This window comes from Carassius carassius, chromosome 13 (assembly GCF_963082965.1).
Source record: "Carassius carassius chromosome 13, fCarCar2.1, whole genome shotgun sequence".
Classification (NCBI taxonomy): domain Eukaryota; kingdom Metazoa; phylum Chordata; class Actinopteri; order Cypriniformes; family Cyprinidae; genus Carassius; species Carassius carassius.
Window position 1 is genome coordinate 33139175 of NC_081767.1, and position 23008 is coordinate 33162182.

Genomic DNA, 23008 nt, shown 5'->3' on the forward strand with positions numbered 1-23008 from the left:
GTCAATGTTGCAAAGATCATCAGTTTTAACTATAAAGCAGCTCTGTGTTATTGAATTAGCTGCAGCATCTTGTCCTCACTTTTTTGCTCGTTGTCTTTAAAATCAACCATACTTTTTTTCAAAACATTTGGTGTAGAAATTATTTTGCTCATAAATTGCTGTTAAATTTCACCATTAATTACAAAGAAATGGCAAGTAACACCATAGTTAAACCAGACATTTTGAAATAGTAATATGGAAATTATACATCTTTTACATCTTTTTTTTTTTTTTACAGTGTGCAAACTTATTTTTGTCAAGCGTGTTTACAGAATGTAACTTTCTTTACAATACTTTCTTTGATGCTTTATTACCTAATGCAGTGACATTCAAATGCTTTTTGTGTAATAGTAGGAAAAGAAATAGTAAAATTTGCTGAAGATTTACCCACACTCAGGGCATCCAAAATGGAGGTGAGTTGCTTCTTGGTAACAGATTTGGAGAAATGTAACACTGCATTACTTGGTCACCAACGGATCCTCTGCAGTGTATGGGTGCCGTCAGAATGAGAGCTTTTCATCTCTCCAGATGTTAACTGATGATCTGGAGTGGTGTGGATTACTTGTGGATTATTGTGATGTTTTTATCAGCTGTTTGGAGTCTCATTCTGACGGCACCCATTCACTGCAGAGACACTGATGCAATGTTACGTTTCTCCAAATCTGAAGAAGAAACAAACTCATCATTCAAACAAACTGGCCTTAGGGTGTGGACATTTTCAGTAGACTTGAATTTTCAGATGAACTACTCCATACTTTTTGTCGCCACTGAACTTGAGGTTTTTTTGTCAGGTTTGGGAGTGGATGGCTGTGGCCATGACAGCTTGTGTGTCAGTTTTATTCTGCACTTTCTCTATTTTCGTTCCATGATCTCCCATCCCCATAAAATCTGCAAACGGAGCGGCAGTGTTTCAGCTCGGCCTGAGTGTGAACTTGCAGGTGGGACATTACACAGCAAAAATGCTTTAATATTTGGAAGCATCATCATTAAACTGTTCAAATCTATTAATGAAGAGCTCAGTCAGTGTTTGGCAGGTGGATCATATCAGCCCGGTGTAAATCTTCATTTTTAGCAACCTTTACACTCTGTAAGACTTTCTTTCAATCGAGCCGGACCTGGCGAACACGCATTAATCTTTTCCGGTGTTTGCTTGTATCGATTGACTGTTAATCTCAATGAAATCTCAATGGAGCCGTGACTCTTTCCTCTGAGAACGAGGCTGTGTTTCTCCACAGAGAACCTGTATCTGTCCGGGCTCTTTGTGTGGGTGTTTGTGTTTTTGTACAGGAACAGTTCATGACCGCATTTTCTCCTGTGGCTTTTGAAAATAAGAAAACATTTATGAGTCCTCTGGAAAATATGAAAGATTGACTTGACTTTCTGTTTGATAAAGAGTCTGTTTTTTGTGGAAAAAAAAACTATCATGATTTTTTGATAGATTTTGCGATTTCGATTTTAATCACGATTTTGACACACACAGACAAGCTTTACAGTCATAAATGCATTCAGTATAAAATTTAAACACATTTCCAAAAGAATGAGAGCTTTATCAAAAAGTTGTAACGTCTAGAACAGAGATAAGTCAAAATAATCACTAAGTGAAGATGTCGAACAAAATGTCTAGACATAACTAAATAATAAATAAAATAAAACCTATAAAAGTCCAGGGATTTTTTTTTTCTTCTTTTTTTGCCATGCATTGGTCATAGAGCTTACTGTAGCTGTGCCTCAGGTGTTATATTTTTTGCCCAATATATTTATTGCCCAAGGTTCAGACGTACTCTGTCTGCAGTGCGTGTACAGTATGTGAATGCGGTGCAGAAGCAGCAGCGAGAGCTGGTTATTGTAACGCAAAAGCACATTAAAATATTGCGCGAGCTCAAATCTCTCAGCTCGCACGCAGATTTCCTTTGCTCTGTCACAAAACCAGACGTGCTTGCTCAGATACACGCTTGCGTGCACTTAAAACATGTCTCCTCCTGCATAACCTGTGTCCTGTGCACTCACAACTCTCTCTGTGCTCATGCGCTAGATATTAAATTTTTTCGCACCTTTCTATTTCTAACCTTTTCTGTCCACATCTTTTATCGCGTGCAGAGTGTGAACGCTCTGATCCGTTAACATGGGCTTGAAAAAAATACGCACCACAGCCAGCGTGTGTGAACCTGGAGTTAGGCATATGCCCAGTCTGTTCTGTTCACGCGCTCAATTTAGGCGCGCTGCATCCTGATTGGTTCGGATAGCATACTGCAGGAGGTCCGGGCCGCGGAAAATCGTGATTTTACTATGATTTCAATTAATCGCACAGCCTTACTGCAAAGGCTTGCTATGTGGTGCTTTGGTGGTAACGCTTTTTAACAGATTGATATTTGGTTGCTAGGGTGTTATGGGTGGTTGCTAAGTGAAGAAAACAGGAATGAGTCCTATATTCGGTATAGTTTTTCATGTTCTTGTGCTGCAAATTGTGTGTTTATTTTATTTTATTGTGCTTATTTGTCACGTTCTTCATTGTTTTATTATCTTTATTTTATTTTGCTTTTTTTGTAAATGTTATGTTCAACCCCTATGTTCATTTTATTTTATTTTATTTTATTTTATTTTATTTTATTTTATTTTATTTTATTTTATTTTATTTTATTTTATTTTATTTTATTTTATTTAGCTTTTTTGTTAAGTTCTTCTTTGTTTTTATTTGTTTTATTGTATTTCATTTTATTTAGCTTTTTTGTAAAGGTCATACTGAGCACATATCACTGTCAATGTGTTTTATTTATATTTATTGTCACATTTAGCATATAACTTATTAATTATTTTATTTGTTTTTTTTTTGCAGTTCTTTAGTGTTTTTTATTTGTATTATTATTTTATTTTAATTAGCTTTTTGTAGTTCAAGTTCATCAAATATCACTATCAATGTGTTTTTATTTTTATGAGAAAACATTTTGTGCAGCATGGATCATCATATATATATATTAATAATTTATATTTATATTTACTTATATGTAGTGCAGTAGATCTCTATATGAGCGAGTTTATAGGTTTGAGGGTAAGTTGAGGAGACAGTAAAGTCCCTAAAAGAGTCTGTTAAGGAAAATTTATTTAGTTTCTACTTGTTTGCAGTACCTCAGGGATTGATGTTCCTCCAGCAGCAGAAAAGTAGCTTTTACTCTTCAGAAGAGGGTAGCAGTGACGGGATCATTTCTTTGGTTGATGGTTGATTTTCTTGATCTAACAAACCTCTCGGGTTGCACAAGTTTTTTTTATTTATTTATTTTGAGCTCGATATATTGTCAGTGCATGGAAAAGAGAAGCATGAATAGTGTTGGGATTGAGTCTCTGGTGCTTACTAATGATTTGAAAATAAACTCTAATATAAGGACAGCAGTTCAGCAGGCTGTACATCCAGTCTGAAATTGAATCCAAACCTGCAATAAGTAGAAATGAATCACATGACATGAATCCACCTATGAGATAAATGCATTAAGACTGGAATGGAAGTGTGGAATACAAGCAGAGATTGCATTTGCTGTTTATTATCAGCACGTCCCCTCAGTAATCAATACATTCCTCCCAGAGAAAGTCTTAATCAAAACTGCAGCTTCGTCTTTATGAGCCACTGAACTGAAACGATGAAGTGCAGGAAATAAGATCCTTCAGAGCTCTTCAGCGTCCACTATAGATGAATTACAGATGGCCATATGAGGCCTCATTCATGAATCATGCGCTGTTTGTCTGTAATATTGTTCATTCACCTCTTACCTCTGAGTTTGAAAGAAGTTTTCAGAGCAATTATTCAGCAAAAACGACAGAAAAAGAAAATATAGTGTGAAAGTAAAAAGCAAAAAATTACGCAACTTTTAAAGATTCTTTATATTCTTTTTGAGTTAACTGTCTGATTATTTATTATTTTATGTTTTATTCAATTGATAATAATATATCAGTAACATTAATTACATCAGTAAATGTATTTGTATTTTATTTTAGTTTTTTAATATTAATTCAGGATTTGTATGGGTATTATTAACACTACTACTACTTGTAATCATAATAACAATATTGTCATTATTAAATTAAAAACTTAAAATCATAAATATATCTATTATTATTATTATTATTATAAGTGATGCTGGTGGTGGTGTTTAGATATACCTGTTTCTTTTTATATTATAATTGTATATATAGTTTTAGTATTATATAAATAAACATATATACATATTATAATTATTATTTTATACATATTCGGATTCTGATACTCTATAGCAAACCTCAACTGCTTGATTGCTTGTATTGTTGAACAATATGATTATTATGTGTATTATTATCCAGCTCTAATCTGCCGAATATAACTTTAAAGCCTGGATATATTGGTCTAAATATTAATATTCAGATATTTTAAACATTAACATCATAATTTTCTGTAAAGCTGCTTTGAGGTTTGTGTGTGCATCGTTCTTCTGGAGAGACCTGAAAGCTGCTGATGAGCTCTGGCAAAACACATTTCATTTCATTTTCATTATCACTTCTTATTATTGCTGTACTTTTCATTTCACTTGAGTAATTGTCCCTACCATCATGAATAGATGACACGTCTTAATGTATTCATAATTGATAACCATTACCAGAATAAGAGAGAGGCGTTCATGATTTGCATTTATTGCATGGGGTTTTATTAGGACTGGTGGATCATTTGAAAGGTCTGTGATGGTTCGTCTGAGCAGCTGTTCCTTCAAACCCATCTGCCCTCCTGAGAGCAGCCCAGTGTTTACCCACAATGCCTTCTGCTCCAGAGCACACAGACAGCACTTGTTTTTTAGGGCTGTTAGAATCTGACCACAAGAGCAGTATGGTGATTTAATGTGATATAGTTTAGTCTTTTGTTCATTATATTTTTCAGCTATTTATCAAACTACATTTATGTTTATATATTTTTATGCATCTGTCATTTTTTGGTGTTTACCAAGAGTTTGTTACTTGTTATTTAAAAGGACTATAATACTATTACTGCTAGTAGTAGTAGTAGTAGTAGAAATGCATTGATTTATTAACACAATTATTTTTTCAAATTAATTTAATAATTGAATAAATTAAACAATAATTATTATTCAATTTATTTTAAAATTAATTAATGTATTTGTTTTGTTTTACACATTTTAATTGTATGTTTATTATGTTTTATTATTTTATTCATTATGTAAATAATAATAATAATTATTTTATTTATAAAGTTAAGTTTTTAATATACTTTGTTTAATTATTATTATTATTAATAATAATAATAATAATAACAATAATAATAATAACTGTATTTATCATTTTACCATTTTTAATTGTACCTTTAATATTTTGTTATTATTTTATTCATAATGTAAATAATAATAATGATTGTATTTATATTTTTTTTATTTTAATTTGTACTTTTTATATTTACATAATTTTATTCATGTATTTTAATAATAATAATTATAATACAACATTATAATATATTACTACTGGTGTTTGGACTCACCGACTAATTTTTTAATATTTTTTTTCCCATATTTTTAATATTCTGTGTTTGTACATATACTGTATATAAGTCATAATAAGTTATTACAATAGGAATGACAAAAGTGAATGTATGAGCACTAACAAATATATGTTCAAAACTAAGTAAAACCGTCTAATATTTTATGAAACATGATTATCATCAGATTTTAATCTCTAAATTAATAGGTCAGGCTGATAATTGACTTTATCTGTAGTTAATAAGGGCTCGTCTCAGGGGTGGAGGTGGACAGCGGGCTGGTGGAGGTGTGGGTGGACAGCTGACTGGGCAGCCTGGCGTTCACATTTCCTCATGTGTCGCGCTGCCACTGTTAGCCTCCAGGAGCAGTGATTAAAGCAGTGCTGTCAGAGCGCATCACATCCCTCTCCTGAACATCCACCTCTTCACACCACACCGAGAGACAGTCATAGAAAGAAAGACCAGCACAGGATGCAGAGGACTGACCCTCTCAAACACCCAGTGGAAGTTATTATATTCTGCTTAAAGTTAATAAAGGCATGCTTGTAAATAGTTTGGAAAGATTTATCAAATATACAGTATTTATCAAGAATGCTGAAAAACAGTAATATTGTGAAATTTTATTACAATAAAAAAAAGAATATATTTTAAAATGTCATTTATTCCTGTGATGCAAAGCTGATTAATTTATGCAGATAATCATCATAGATTTGTCTCACAATATGTTACTTTTTTTTTGCATTTTGATATTATTTATATGACAATCAAGCATATTTATTTCAGATTCTCATTACTGTAGTAGAGCTGGAATTTTTACTCTGAGTTTTCTCATAATTATAATTTTTCACATGCTGATTTTTTTTAATGCAATTGTTGTATAAATTATACCAAATAAATGCATAAATTAAATCACAGACAAAAAAAGCATGAAGTCAAAATAATTAATATATTTTAAATAAATAATATGTTTTATTCTAAAATAAATATAAATAATAAATATAATATTTCTAGAGTTTTTCCTTTAGATTTTTCCCATTATTGTGATTTCTTTCTCTTGCTTATTTTGATCACTGCAGTTCTCACAAAATGATTGCATTATAATAAATATACTGAAAAACCGCATCAATTAAAATACTACAAATGCAACCATAATGTACAAATAAGTTACATTTAATAATATATGCAATCATAAAAATAATATTATTTCTCAATATTTCTAAATATTATTTTTTATAAAAAAATATTTTAATCAGGATTTTATTTACTTTAATGATTTTATCAGGATTTTATTGATTTCTCTCTCTTTGCATTGAATTTTGATTTCGGTAATGATAAATGGGCTAGAAATATGCTCAATGGTCATGAAACTAATATCAAAATGCCAAAGGTTTCAAAAGCAGGCTTTATTTTCTTTATGCAATATGATTTTTCATGGTTTTATGGACATGATCTGGACCTGTTCTTGGCAGGTTTCAGAAAACCCTCCCTATTGCTATTTCTCTTTCAGCTAACAAAGAAAGAAATGCATTTTCACTGCTTCTTTCTCCATACTAAATGCAGAATAGCTTTAAATGAAAGACGGCTGGATTTAGTAGCAGCAGGTGTTTATCAGGACACTGTCTGTGCTGGAAACTATGGATTATGAATGCTTTGATGTTAAAGTGAGAGGCGTTTCTGCTGATGAGGTGTTATATTTTATCCTGGAGAGTCACTGTGACTGTATCTGATATCCCTCAGGCTCTTCCCAGCGAAAAAAAAAGACGAGCAATTATCATCAGCGTGCAGCACATCCACACAATATTAACAAGATTCAGCACTCAGGAATTAACTTTTGCAGAAACAATGAGGTGCTAGAAGAGTTAGTCATTCATTTTAAAAATTCATGCAGACATGCTTCATAAGCAGGTGTTATTAATGTCGTTCATTATGAGGTTTTGGAAAACATACAGTATGAAGCATTATGGAAACACAGAGCTGCATGAACCAGTCAAGGTTCCTTCAGTCATAAGTCTTAGTGTTCAGCTCTGCGTTTGCATCGTGTTAATGACAACATTCAATAATAACTTCAGAATGAAATATTCAGCAGGAAGTAATGTAGATGAATCCACATCACATTTCACTTCCATAATTTGACATCTTTAATTGTGAAAGAGAGTATTCAAGTTATAGTTTTTATTTATATTTTATTACCTTTTTGGGTTGGAGAGACCAGCGGTCTGCAGGTCAGAAACGTGAGCGTATCACTTCAGCCGAAGGGCTTGAAATCAGAAGTTCACAGTGCAGTGATGAATGAGAGCAGCTAATGCCTTCGTTAATTATTAACCGCCACTTACATTCAGATGTTGACAGCCACAGTCTGATGGGTTGAATATTGTTGCACTGTGAATATCTGGGAAGGTGGCCTGTTATTGTCATGAAACCTTAATCATATCTTATCATAGTTATATGATAAAGTGTCATGTTAGCGCTTATGTTATTTGAATACGCTCTCAATAAGGTCCTGATCGGTCAATTTGTGGATTTGTACAGTCCAATGTTTTAATATAATTGGATATTGTTTCTATCTGTAAAGAATGCAAGGGATATGCAGGTATGCAAGGGATGCTCAGTGGATATTATTGTAAAATTCAGACGTGTCAGGATTTATTTTGATGTTATTGTATGAGTGGCAGATTCACAAAAATACATAAATATATTATATATACACAGTATTTTTGTGTTTAAATATTTGATGTAATATTTAAAATGTAATCTCAATTAAGAAGTAGATTTTTTTTTATATTTAATATCTTTTTTTCAACAATCTGTGTCTTTTTTATTACACATTTAGACATTGTGTTACAAGCTGGGTCAGAATTTATTTTAAAGAAATAATTTAGTCAGAAAAGACACATTTAATTGATCAAAAGTGACACTAACAATGTTTATAATGTTTCAAAATATTTCTATTTCAAGAAAATGCTGTTCTTTATATCTAAGCATTAAAATACAAATAATTGCATGAAATAATAAGAAAGTAAAATATAATAATAAGACTCTTTTTAGCATAGATTATAATCAGAAATATCTCTTAAGCAGCAAATCATATTTTCATGATTTCTGAAGATCATGTGACACTGAAGACTGGAGAAATGATGCTGAAAATACAGCTTTGATCACAGGAATAAATTACAGTTTAGTATATATTCACATAGAACACAGTTATTTTAAATTATAATAATATTTCACAATTTTTCAGATTTATATGTATATGAGAAGGAGATCACAGTGTCAGTTTAGAATTGTTATGCAAATATTTTTGACAATGTTACAATGGGCCAATCACAATCAAGCACAGTATTCCATATATGGTTATGGTTCTACCACTTGATTAATGCTGTGTTGCTGCTGGGGTTTTGTGATGAAGTCGATACGAGTCCTCGGTGTCAGTCAGAGCTGATTTGTCCTCACAGTTACTGTACATAGGGAGCGAGAGGTTATGGTGCATACTGTATATGTTGACATCTGTCCTCATGCTTGCTGCATCTTATTCCCTGTGCTTGACAACTGCAGGAGTTGAGTAAACTTACTTACTGTCATTTCTGAGCTCTACTTCCTCGTTCCTCCTCTAATGGCTGTCAGACTCTCGTCTCCTGTGTGTGGATTAACATCAGCGACAGCATCTGCTGTAGGTATCCCACAATCCTCTCTGACCTTTATTATGTGACCAGCCAGAGTCTATATCACAAACATAGTCATCAAATCCAGGTTGAGCTTGACTCGCTGTGGCTGTGTGCACTTACAAAACAGCACTGATCACTTCTTCACTCTCACTCTTGTTCTTTAAGCTCCCAGGAGAACGTTTTAGGCTCAGGGGATGTTTTTTTTACAGCTCAGGTCCACATGTAATCAAAATTGACATATATTGACTTAATACATGATCTTATTGTGAACAATTCATCTGTGCACATGTAAAACAATTGTTTGTTTTGAACACTATTTGCTCTTCATTTAATCTAATTGTAAAGATTTGAGAGATATTAAAGGCTTTACTTCTGTGATTTTTCCTTTCATACGGTGTTCTGCTGTTTTAATATAGTATTTCACGGTTCCCGCTGGTCTTAAAAATGTCTTATTTCACGATTTCACAAATTAAGGCCTTAAAATGTCTTAAATAGGTGAAGGAAGTCTTAAAAAAGTCATGCACAGAAGGAAAATAAATGCATATCTTCCTCAGTATGTTGTCTTTAAATGCAAATATCTAAACATCCTTGCATCAAGAAACATTTACTTGAGATGCTATGAAGAAGTCTTGTTTTCTGAGAAACTGAACAAGATATATTCAAATATCTGTTAATGAGGAATTAAATCTTGTTTCCCTTTGAATTAAGGTGAATTCTCCGACCCTATTGCCAGATTTGTTCTTGTTTTAGTCATAGCTTTACTTCATTTTAAAAATAAATACATAAAGCTTCTTATAGTATATCATTTAATATACTATTATATTGAAGTAAATTTAACTTGATTTAATAATCTGTTAAATTCTTATTTTTAAATGGGAAATTACAAAAATACACCCTAAAAAAATAATTAATTATATTTTGTATATATATATATATATTTTTTTTTTTTTTTTTCATTTTTGTATTTTAGTATTTATTTATTTATATACTTACTAAACTTATTTTTATAGTTTATTTCTGGTTAATAATTTTAATGCTTTACCTTAAATTATTTCCGTTAATTGCCAAGGCAACAATTCTCATTTTCACTTAGTTTGTCTAATATTTATATTTGTATTGTCTTTCAGCTTCAAATTCAATTGACAAGTTTTATTTTTAGTTTATGATTGTACATGCTTGTGATTGTAAAGAGCTCAGTACGTTCCTGTGCATGACTCACTGTTGACTCATGACTCTTTCATTTTTCCCCTCCCTTCATTTGCAGAACACGACAAGCATCGTCTATGCAAGAGCACAGAGTACATGAACTTGCACTTCAAAGTCAAATGGTTCCACAACGAGTACGTGCGAGACCTGCCTGCCTTTAAGGGGATTCCTCCAGAGTATTCGCTGTGAGTTTCCCTTCACATCTCTCACTCGCTCACGAGGTTCTTCTGAAATAAAGAGGAGAGTTAATGATGTTAACTTAAAACCATGCTTCATTTGATGTGTAAGCAATTTACAGGTTTAAGGCATAAGGAACTAGTTACCTTACCAGTACTATATTTGTTTATAAAAAAATGTATTCATTTAAAAAAAAGTGCACATTATGATTGTTCCTAATTTAACAAATGTACATCAGTTGGAGGTTTTCAACAATCAGTTATATATATACTGTATGTGTATGTTTGTATGTATGTACAGTATATATGTATAATTATGTTTATACATTTTGCATTCATTCATAATCCATCATGCATCTGTCCTGGAGCCGCAGACACACGCTGGCTTGTCATTGGCTGCTGTCTGTTGTCAAAAAGTCACTCATTCATTAATGTGAGTTATGAGCATGGAGAGGCGGGATGACAGGCGGGATGGGACATCAGGAAAGAGCCACACAGCTGTCAATCAAAAATCTCCTCCAGGAGAATTGATTTTGTCATCAAAGCGGGAACAGCCCCGCCCAGCCTATTTACTAACATAAGTGACACGAGAAGTGGAAAAAAATTGAATAAATGCCAGCGTCTGCAAGGCAGCAAAGGAATACTGCTAAAGTTTTAGGTATATGTTTCGGTTTAGAAAGGAGGCTATAGATGGTTATTAAAAATATATGTATTTTTTTTATATACAAAAGGCCAATTCAGTATGCAGAGAGATGAGAGAAAACCACTGCAATTTATTATGTAGACATTATGACAATGTCATATGATGGAGATTTAAAACTTTTTAAACATTCTAATTTAACAACTGCACATCGGTGGGAGATTCAGCATTTAATTGTGAATATTTATATTGTTGTGGATCAGATGCACATTGCATTTTTTAATTATTTAATTTATTCATTCATTCATTCAGATACATATTGCCTGTTATACGTAATTGAGCCAGATGCATATTGCATTTTTAAATTAATTAATTAAATTTTCATCAGATGCATATTGCTTTCATTTATTTATTTTTCATCAAATGCATATTGGCTGTTATACATAATTTAATCAGTTGCATATTGTATTTTTATCTGTTTGTTTGATTGTTTGTTTGCATGCATATTGCATATACAATATGTTGTTGATGCATTTTGTATTTTAGTTAATAATTATTTTCTGGGCATAGTTTTTTTTTTTTTTTTTAGCAACTAGACACTAGTAACAGTCTCATTATCGTAAACTCATTGTCATAATTTCACACTGTAAACTCTTTAGAAAGCATGCCTATGCTGATGAGATGTCTGTGATAACATTGTATTTTAAATGTCATACTTGTGAACAATCACGTAATAAAATTCAGAAAAACAAATACATAAACATTTACGCCAATAAATGTCGGCAAGAACATCTGCTAAATGTCGTCCTGACATGTTGCAAATGAGAAAATACCTCCTAGATGTCAGACTGATCTCTCTGCAGTGTTCCTGAGCAATCGGGGTTTATGTGTGAATGTGTGGTTAGGAAACCTTCACATAGAGCAATCCAGGTCAATATTTAAGATGGTAAGCTAAATGCCATCATATTAATTCCCTTATTACTGTCAATAACAGTGAGCTGCTGCTATCTGTACAGATCTGAGTAAACAGCAAGCCGAGGTTCATTACATTAGCAGAGCTATTAGTGTGATTCTGCCTGCCACCGGCCTTCTACTACACTTCACTTCATTCAAAAATATGCTCAAAAATATGTCTCATTTCTGCTGGTCTGTTATGATGTTCAGTGACTCGACAGAGCAGATTGTTTGCCTTGTGTTTTCAGAAAATGTTTATACTATTGCTAAAAGTCTTAAATATCCTGTATAATCTGTTCCACTTTATCTGTAACAGTAAATTGTATTTATTTGAACAAACAGTGATATATATATATATATATATATACAACCCGAATTCCGGAAAAGTTGGGACGTTTTTTAAATTTTAATAAAATGAAAACTAAAAGACTTTCAAATCACATGAGCCAATATTTTATTCACAATAGAACATAGATAACATAGCAAATGTTTAAACTGAGAAAGTTTACAATTTTATGCACAAAATGAGCTCATTTCAATTTTGATTTCTGCTACAGGTCTCAAAATAGTTGGGACGGGGCATGTTTACCATGGTGTAGCATCTCCTTTTCTTTTCAAAACAGTTCGAAGACGTCTGGGAATTGAGGCTATGAGTTGCTGGAGTTTTGCTGTTGGAATTTGGTCCCATTCTTGCCTTATATAGATTTCCAGCTGCTGAAGAGTTCGTGGTCGTCTTTGACGTTTTTTTCGTTTAATGATGCGCCAAATGTTCTCTATAGGTGAAAGATCTGGACTGCAGGCAGGCCAGGTTAGCACCCGGACTCTTCTACGACGAAGCCATGCTGTTGTTATAGCTGCAGTATGTGGTTTTGCATTGTCCTGCTGAAATAAACAAGGCCTTCCCTGAAATAGACGTTGTTTGGAGGGAAGCATATGTTGCTCTAAAACCTTTATATACCTTTCAGCATTCACAGAGCCTTCCAAAACATGCAAGCTGCCCATACCGTATGCACTTATGCACCCCCATACCATCAGAGATGCTGGCTTTTGAACTGAACGCTGATAACATGCTGGAAGGTCTCCCTCCTCTTTAGCCCGGAGGATACGGCGTCCGTGATTTCCAACAAGAATGTCAAATTTGGACTCGTCTGACCATAAAACACTATTCCACTTTGAAATAGTCCATTTTAAATGAGCCTTGGCCCACAGGACACGACGGCGCTTCTGGACCATGTTCACATATGGCTTCCTTTTTGCATGATAGAGCTTTAGTTGGCATCTGCTGATGGCACGGCGGATTGTGTTTACCGACAGTGGTTTCTGAAAGTATTCCTGGGCCCATTTAGTAATGTCATTGACACAATCATGCCGATGAGTGATGCAGTGTCGTCTGAGAGCCCGAAGACCACGGGCATCCAATAAAGGTCTCCGGCCTTGTCCCTTACGCACAGAGATTTCTCCAGTTTCTCTGAATCTTTTGATGATGTTATGCACTGTAGATGATGAGATTTGCAAAGCCTTTGCAATTTGACGTTGAGGAACATTGTTTTTAAAGTTTTCCACAATTTTTTTACGCAGTCTTTCACAGATTGAAGAGCCTCTGCCCATCTTTACTTCTGAGAGACTCTGCTTCTCTAAGACAAAGCTTTTATAGCTAATCATGTTACAGACCTGATATCAATTAACTTAATTAATCACTAGATGTTCTGCCAGCTGAATCTTTTCAAAACTGCTTGCTTTTTTAGCCATTTGTTGCCCCCGTGCCAACTTTTTTGAGACCTGTAGCAGGCATTAAATTTTAAATGAGCTAATTAAGTGGATAAAAGTGTAAACTTTCTCAGTTTAAACATTTGCTACGTTATCTATGTTCTATTGTGAATAAAATATTGGCTCATGTGATTGGAAATTCCTTTAGTTTTCATTTTATTAAAATTTAAAAAACGTCCCAACTTTTCCGGAATTCGGGTTGTATATATATATAAGAATTACTTTTTTGTCATTTTGGCATGTTTGTTTTTGGTTTTATTGTCTTTTTTAATTAATTTTATGTGCTTTTGTGCTGTTTCATATTACTTTTTTATATATTTACAATTAGTTATTGTTAGTTCTTCAATATAAAAATAAATATTAGTTATTTTGCAGTATAAAGTTAAGAAATAACAGAAGATTAAATTAAATTAAATTAAATTAAATTAAATTAAATTAAATTAAATTAAATTAAATTAAATTAAATTAAATTAAATTAAATTAAATTAAATTAAATTAAATTAAATTTCATTTCATTTAATCTTCTGTTATTTCTTAACTTTATACTGCAAAATAAATAATATTTATTTCTTCGGTGGTAACTTAACCCAACTCCGTGCTTCCTGTAATGAGAGCTGTCAATCAAGGTACAAGGATGTCCCTGTGTGAAAGTGACCAATCATAAGAGGGTCAGTGCCCTCCTTGGTTTCCTTTAAACTAAGCATTAAACTTTTGCACATAATTCGTCTCTGAATGATAAAATAGAGTGAAAAAAATCCAAAGGATGCACCTGAGCCATATCTAAAGACCAGAACAACCCGTGATGGTCTCTTTGCTGCAGTTTGAGCCTGTGTCGTTGGATCTGAAGCCTCTCTTTGACTGCGTTGTGTTGTGTTGTCTTCTCTCTCTGCAGGTGGTTCGAGCCGTTTGTTATCCAGTGGTTGGCTGAAAATGAAGACGTATCGATGGATTTCCTCAACGGAGCTCTGGAGAGAGATAAAAAAGATGGGGTGAGTTTTTCGCATTGTTACTTTGCTTCAGTAGAGCTTTGCATTCGTAAATTGGTAAACAGTCTAATGCCGCAGTTAACTTCTAAACATCACATTAACACTAAATGCTGCATTTCTCTTCTGACTTCATGATGCTTTTATGAAGAGCTCCTGCGAAGTTCCTACTTATGAGTTTTAAAATTGTAATTATGACAGTCAGGATGAAATTAATGCATTGGATGAGTTTATTTCTTACTCTCGCTTTTACATCCCAGCAAAAACAGGACACAGTTTAGTGCCCAAACAAAAAAAAATCCAGTTTGGATGTACGATAAATGCTTTATTTCTGTATTAATCCTTCTCATTCTGAATTATATTAATGGGAAATTTAACCTGTCTTCTAATAAACCAACAATAAGCACAGGTTTTGTGTTTCTTTAAGGAACTAATTGATCATTGATCTGAGCTTATGCAACGTTATTTAATTTAAACAAAGGTTGGATTTGTAACATCTACAAATCTCTTTACTGTCACTTTTGATCAATGTAATGCCTTAATAAATTAATTGTATTCAATTAAATGGTATCACTTTACAATAAGGTCCCATTAGTTAATGTTGTTTAATCCATTAACTAACATTAACCAACAATGAGCAATGCATTTGTTACAGTATTTATTAATCTTTGTTACCGTTTGTACAGTTGTTCATTGTTAATTCATGTCAGCTCAGGTACTTTAATAATGCATTAGTAAATGTTGAAATTAACATTTACAAAAATTAATAAATGCTTTAGAACATTATGCTGTTATATATACATGATACATGAAAAATAGCATCAAAAATGTCATAAAAATGTTTTGGTGAAATAAAAATGACAGTATTTTCAGTTTTTGGTGACATTCTGTAAAGAATAAAATAAATTAAGCCATTTTATGGGGTTTTTAAATCGCTACTGACAAACCATAATGTGTTTGAGTGAAAGCTGCCAAAATTATAGGCAAATTGCGTTTTTTTTTTTTTTTTTTACTAAAAACGTCGGTGCATAAGCTTGGATCAGTGAGACCTAGTATCCATCAGATAAAGAAATACAAAAACTGTGCTAATTGAAAGAAAACAAAGATAATACAGCATAATGAGATGTTTGCAAGCCATTTTAACCCTTTCACGCATGAATTATGATAACCTCAGTCAGGATTTTTTTCCTATGTGTTTTTATTGCTCTTAGGGCATGAAAAACAAGAATTTATTTGTATTTTATTTTTTTACAAATTTTTCAAAGAGATCTTCAGATGTCCACTTGAGTGGACAGCATGCGGTTGGTTTAAACTGAAGATATACTGTATTAAATATAAGACAATAATCAAACAGATAAAGTATGTGAATTTAACAAACTAATCAATGCAATTATATAAAATAATGTGAAAACTATAAAATATATGCAAAAAATATAAATGCAAAATATTGCAATGGCTTCATACAACTTCATACAAGTTGCACTTCGCGTATCTATGATATCAGAACATGAGGATGTGATTCCATCAGAATTTTCTACAGCCTGTCAAGGTACAACTGTGGAAACCACTCAGGGAGCCTCCAGTGCACCAGAGTATGGAGATTTACCCTTATTAACTGATAATTATGATTATGTTCAAGATGGACATGCACATTTCTATCATAGCCCTCCTCTGAGAAAACCTAGCGATACGTTTTTTCAATCTCATCTGAAATGATCAGTGTTGGGGGTAACGCATTACAAGTAACATGCATAACCCATTCAGATTACTTTTTTGATGTTACAAGTAAAGTAATGTGTTACAAGTAACATGCATTACCTAATCAGATTACTTTTTGATCTAACAAGTAATTAACTACAAGTAATGTGCATTACCTAATCAGATTACTTTTTGATCTAACAAGTAATTAACTACAAGTAATGTGCATTACCTAATCAGATTACTTTTTTATCTAACAAGTAATTAACTACAAGTAATGTGCATTACCTAATCAGATTACTTTTTGATCTAACAAGTAATTAACTACAAGTAATGTGCATTACCTAATCAGATTACTTTTTGATCTAACAAGTAATTAACTACAAGTAATGTGCATTACCTAATCAGATTACTTTTTGATGTAACGAGTAAAGAAACGCATTACAAGTAACATGCATTACGTAATCAGATTACTTTTTGATGTTATGAGTAAAAAAAAAGCATTACAATAATGCACATTACATAATCAGATTACTTTTTGATGTTATGAGAAAGGAAACGCATTACAAGTAACATGCATTACGTAATCAGATTACTTTTTGATGTTATTAGTAAAGAAACGCATTAAAAGTAACATGCATTACGTAAATAGATTACTTTTTGATGTTATTAGTAAAAAAACGCATTACAATAACATGCATTATAAAATCCGATTACTTTTTGATCTAACAACTAAAGTAATGCATTACAAGTGTCATACATTATGTAATCACATGACTTTTTTCGATGTCAATGAAAATTACATTATAATAATACAAATGCATTTATTTACAGTAGAAAAAAATCAATGCATATTAAGTTTTTAAGTTTTAAATTTCAAAAACAATATTCACATTATAATTATTAATTGTAGCTGAAATATAGCCATTGCATGCATGACGTCCACTACAGTGGACATGTGATTAATCAGAGTTTTCTCTCAATCTAAAATCAAAACTTGGAAAATTTTACTGTGATATGACTCATTAGATATTGCTTTATGCTGCAATATTTTTTTTACCTACAAGAGTCTCCTAGGATAGAAGGAATGGGTGGATATTCTGGAGCAACTTGGCATGTCTGACTGACCCTTGGCCATCTTGGTTTGGAGGGGGAAAAAATCGAAACACAAAGGCTTGCCACTTGGTTGCAATTTATAGGATGATGCACCAGGGTCCAATGAAGAGATTGATGTGCAACTTTGCCATAAAAACCCGTGCAAATTCAAGAAAATGCTTTTTTAATAGCTGTCCACTGTAGTGACCACTTTGCGTGAAAGGGTTAAAAAGGCAGAGCATATAAGCATTTGAACAGGGTTGTAACCATTTCAGTTTCAATAAGCTCTCTCTTTAGAGGAATATTAGATATATTTTAATATTCTTTAATGACTTTTGCACTCTGAATTTATAGATAAGTGCATGTGCAATGTGTTTTCCTCACAGCACCGACACGATGAGGATAAACTGTTAAATTGAAGGCGTTGGGCTGACGAGTGTTCGTGAAATAACCGAACAAACACTTCTGATTGGACTGATGTGAATATGAGCTGATGATATTATACAGCAGCACAGAAACACACAGCTCAATGTTCCCCTCGCTGACGGAAACAAATCACCGGCCAGATTGGTTTCATTTGCTAATTGCATTCACCTGAAAAACAAAAAAAAAATGCTGTGAAGGACAGCCCTGTTATTATATGTGGTATGTGACACTGATGAATATAATCACACATGAGCAGATGTAGATTAGTGTTTCATAGCAGTGAAAACAGTGTTTTTCTCCCTAGTCGAGTCAAGTCACCTTTACTTATATAGCACTTTTACCAATACAGATTGTGTCAAAGCAGCTTTACTGTATCAAAATAGAAAAATGATGTGTCAATGCACACCGTTCATAGTTTTTGTAGGCAGTGCTGGTGCTGAGATGACATGAGCGGAGCGGGTTGCTAACTGTGTTTAGATGTTTAGCTGCACTCGGGATCAAGTCTTGTGAGATTCAACTCTACATTAAGATGCTAATGGAGCAGCACCTTCAGTTAATTGTCTGATGATTATTAAGCTTGTGTTTGCGTGCAGAAGCGCCTGGGGAATAAGGGCAGAAGCGTAGGTTAATTGTGTCATAGGCTATGTTGGCAGGCATTCCCATCGGCTGTGAATCAGACCAGCGCTGGCTGCTGTAAAACATCTTCAGTGCTTCCTGGCTTCAGGGCTTCTTATCAAGAACCAGTATCATACGCAAGATTATTATGGTTTAAAATAACTGCTTTAAAATGTCATTTATTGCAGTCATGAATGCTGAATTGTCAGCATCATTCCTCCAGTCTTCAGTGTCACATGATCTTCAGAAATCATTCTAATATGCTGATTTACTGCTCAAGAAACATTTCTGATTATTATCAATGTTGAAAACTGTTTTGCTGATTCATATTCAAAAGTTTTAAAAGAACAGTATTTAGGTTTTATATCTATCCCATTCATAACAGTGTAAATGTCTTTTTCTTTAATTATTTTATTCTGAATAAAATAATTAATTTCTTTCTTTCAAAATAAAAAAATAAAATTACGCCAATCTTTTGATACAGTTATATATACATATTGAATATAACATTTATTTTTTTATTTTATGTATTTGTAAATATTGTTAAATTAATAATAATATAATGACCTATATAATATTATACAATACATATTCCATACATATAACTAAATAATAATAAACATTTGCATCCTATATACATTGCAAGTGGGGTAATGTACAGTCAGCCACTGATTATAAAATAATAGCTAAATAAAGTATTTTATAAAATATTAAATATTTTGTAACATTATAAATGTCTTTACTGTCACTTTTGATCAATTGAATGCCTTGTTGAATTGAAAGTATTAAAAAATAAATGAAATAAACAAAATCTTACTGAACTCAAATTTTTGAACATATACATGTAAAATAGCATCAAAAAGCCATAAAAATTATACAGTTTTGTAGTGACTCTAGGTTACTGACATTAAAGTGAATTTCATTTCATTTTTGGGTGGCATATTCTATAAACAAAGGAAAAAATGAAGCCATTCTGGGATCCTTGTAACACTAGCACATTGAAGCACCATCCTAGAACTTAATGGGAACCTGGAATCAAGCTGTACAACTTTACTTGATCCTTTTTTTCCAGTATGTAGCAAATGCTGAAATTATGGTAAACATACAATGAGACAATTGTTGTGACATGTTCATTAATGCTTTGTGGTGTTTTGATTGCAGTTCCAGCAGACGTCAGAACACGCTCTCTTCTCCTGCTCGGTGGTGGATGTGTTCACGCAGCTCAACCAAAGCTTTGAGATCATCAAGAAGCTGGAGTGTCCGAACCCTCAAGCTCTTGCTCACTTCATGCGCAGGTTTGCAAAGGTAAGACAGAATCAGAATAGAAAGGATGAGGTTGTGCATTGGTGATTTTACCATGCAAAGAATGAAACCCCCTTAGATGTGTAAAAGCTGTGCAACTCACAGTCAGTGGCAGAATGATAAAAGAAGAGACCAAAGAATTGCATGTATTAACAGTAATAATCACAATAAATGGTTCTTCTGAACAAGCATTATTACTCTAACTGTAGGGTGTCGTACGGTTGCCATGCAGCTGAGAGCATAAAAATATGAACAAATGATGGAGAAGAGCTCTGAAACAGAAAAATGCATGCTTTTATTCAAATGTCAAGTATGAGTGGTAGCGTCAAAAAAAGGTCAGGATTATCAAACGAGAAGAGAGTTGTTTTAAATATGTTCACAAATGCTGCATTTATTTGATCAAAAATGCGTTAAAAACTGTGAAATATTATTTCAATTGGAAATTATTGGTTTTCTATTGTAATATATGTTAAAATGTAATTTATTCCTGTGAATTTGCAGCATCATTCCTCCAGTCTTCAGTGTCACATGATCTTCAAAAATCATTCTTATACGCTGATTTCCTGCTCGAGAAACATATCTGATTATTATCAATGTTGAAAACAAAAAACAATTTTGTGATAACTGTGATACATTTACTCAAATTCCTAGAAAGTTCAAAAGAACTGCATTTATTTGAAATAGAAATCTTTTGTAAGATTATATGTGTCTTTACTGTTACTTTTAAGCAACTTAATGCATTCTTGCTGAATAAAAGTATTAATTTCTTGAAAATATCCTACCGACTATAAACCATGGCTTAGAGGTGTATCTGAATATTAGAAAGTATTTTTAATATACTTTAAGGAATTCATTGAAATCATCAGGTGCAAGTGTTTACTTACTATTTACAGTGTTTTACACACCTTATGAGCAGACCACAAATGAACACATCTATTTATAAATATGGCGATCATATCTCTTAAACACATGGCAGATTTTAAAAGAGTTGTCCAAGAGTGTATGTATTTTCCTATTGTAAATGTCTTTGTTGAATGCAAATGAACTGCGAAGTTTAGAGAGAGAGAGGCGTTGACAGTAGCGCTCCTCCCAAAGGATTATGGGTAAAGGGTAGGAGGCATTGATTACTTCATGCAAACTTGACACGAGAAATCTATTAAAAACGGCCCTACGAGACACATTACAGCCCTCATTTACATCTTAACATTTTTATGAATATGTTAAGAGTTTTATTACGTTCTCTTGGCTTCAGGTTATTAAACTCAAAGATCCTATACTTTTTTGATGCACACATGTTGGCACATTTGAAATGTTTGTAGTCATTAAGTTTTATACTTTTTTAAAATAAATTAATACTTTTATTCAGCAAGGATGTGATAAATTGATCTAAATTGACTAATTAAATACCATTAATAATGTTTATATATATATATATTAGGGGTGTAACGATACGCGTATTCGTATTGAACCGTTCGGTACGAGGCTTTCGGTTCGGTACGCGGTACGCATTATGGACCGAACGGTTCGTTGGACTAATTAATTATATTTGGAAAATAAAAAAAAATGTTGAAATATAATGATATGTGTTCAACAAGGTAGCCCAATAACACAAACGACGTAACAGGCAACGCCCCTGACACCCCCGAAGAAGAAAAAAAACACCAACTTATATGTTTATGTTAGGCTACTCAGTCAGGCGCTCGCTCACTCAGTACACGCTGAAGGCTCGTTGCAAAATGGCCAATGCCTTTAACAGACCAGAAATAGAAGATCCTCCAATAACCAACAGGTCTGGTGTTTGGGTGCACTTTGGATTCCCTGTAAGCTATAATGGTGATGGCAAGAGAGTGGTGGATAAAAAAACAACGATATGTCCCATCTAGGGTACACCAGCGGGAATACAAAAAAAAAAAAAAAACACCAGCGGGAATACTTGAAACATGTCAACTCATTTACGCCGACATCACCTTAGTGTGTCAGTATCTGGGAAAAGACGAAAAAAATTAGAAACATACAAGAAAAAAATTATCCCCGCAGCATTTAGACAGACATTTCCAACGGATTCAAACAGGGCAAAAGACATCACAACGGCGATTGGTAGGCTACATTTACGTTATAGCCGCGGATATGAGACCTTACTATTTACCATTGATTCTATCATCACCATTATAGCTTACAGGGAATCCAAAGTGCACCCAAACACCAGACCTGTTGGTTATTGGAGGATCTTCTATTTCTGGTCTGTTAAACACATTAGCCATTTTGCAACGAGCCTTCAGCGCGTACTGAGTGAGCGAGCGCCTTACTCTGTAGTGGAAAACGTAGGTTTTAAGAACATGCTTAATGGAATTGAGCCCCGTTACAATATTCCTTCACGAGCCCATTTCAGACAGACCGTAATTCCTGCTTTGTTCCAAAAAACATAAGCCCTATAGAGAACCAATTGAGTAAAAACACACTCAATATAAAGAGTTACAGAGTTCCATATAAAAAGTTACATCTTTGTATTTGTTCATAACTAATATAACATTTTCATTTTTTTAATAAGGAGCTGTTTTTGTTTTATACAGTATGCTGCTAAGAAAACACCATAGAAGATGGGTAAAGAATAGCTCCATCATTGTTCAATGTAAAAAAAAAAAAAAAAAAACATACTTTGTTAGTTTTAATAAATAAAACATTTTTTAAAAATTAAGGAAATTTATCTGCCAATTTTTTCTTTTTGCTGTATCTAAAACGCACCGAACCGTGACACCAGTGTATCGTATCGAACCGAACCGTGAATTTTGTGAACCGTTACCCTCCTAATATATATATATATATTTTTTATTCATTTTTTTATTTTTTTTTTATAAATGCTGTTCTTTTAAACTTTTTACACAAAAATATTAAGCATTAAAAAATTAAAATGCTAAAAATATTTTCAACATCTCAAAACGTCT

The 23008-nt window shown here is 32.9% G+C and overlaps 1 protein-coding gene across 3 annotated transcripts in view; it reads left to right on the plus strand.

Moving 5' to 3' along the window:
* The window catches only part of LOC132156385 (protein unc-13 homolog C-like), a 153006-nt gene that overhangs the window by 93857 nt on the left and 36141 nt on the right, over positions 1–23008 (plus strand). For all 3 annotated transcript variants that reach the window (XM_059565376.1, XM_059565374.1, XM_059565375.1), the window contains 3 exons: positions 10469–10595; positions 14840–14936; positions 19926–20069. In XM_059565376.1, coding sequence (XP_059421359.1) covers positions 10469–10595; positions 14840–14936; positions 19926–20069 — 368 coding nt within the window. The remainder of the gene's footprint in view (positions 1–10468; positions 10596–14839; positions 14937–19925; positions 20070–23008) is intronic.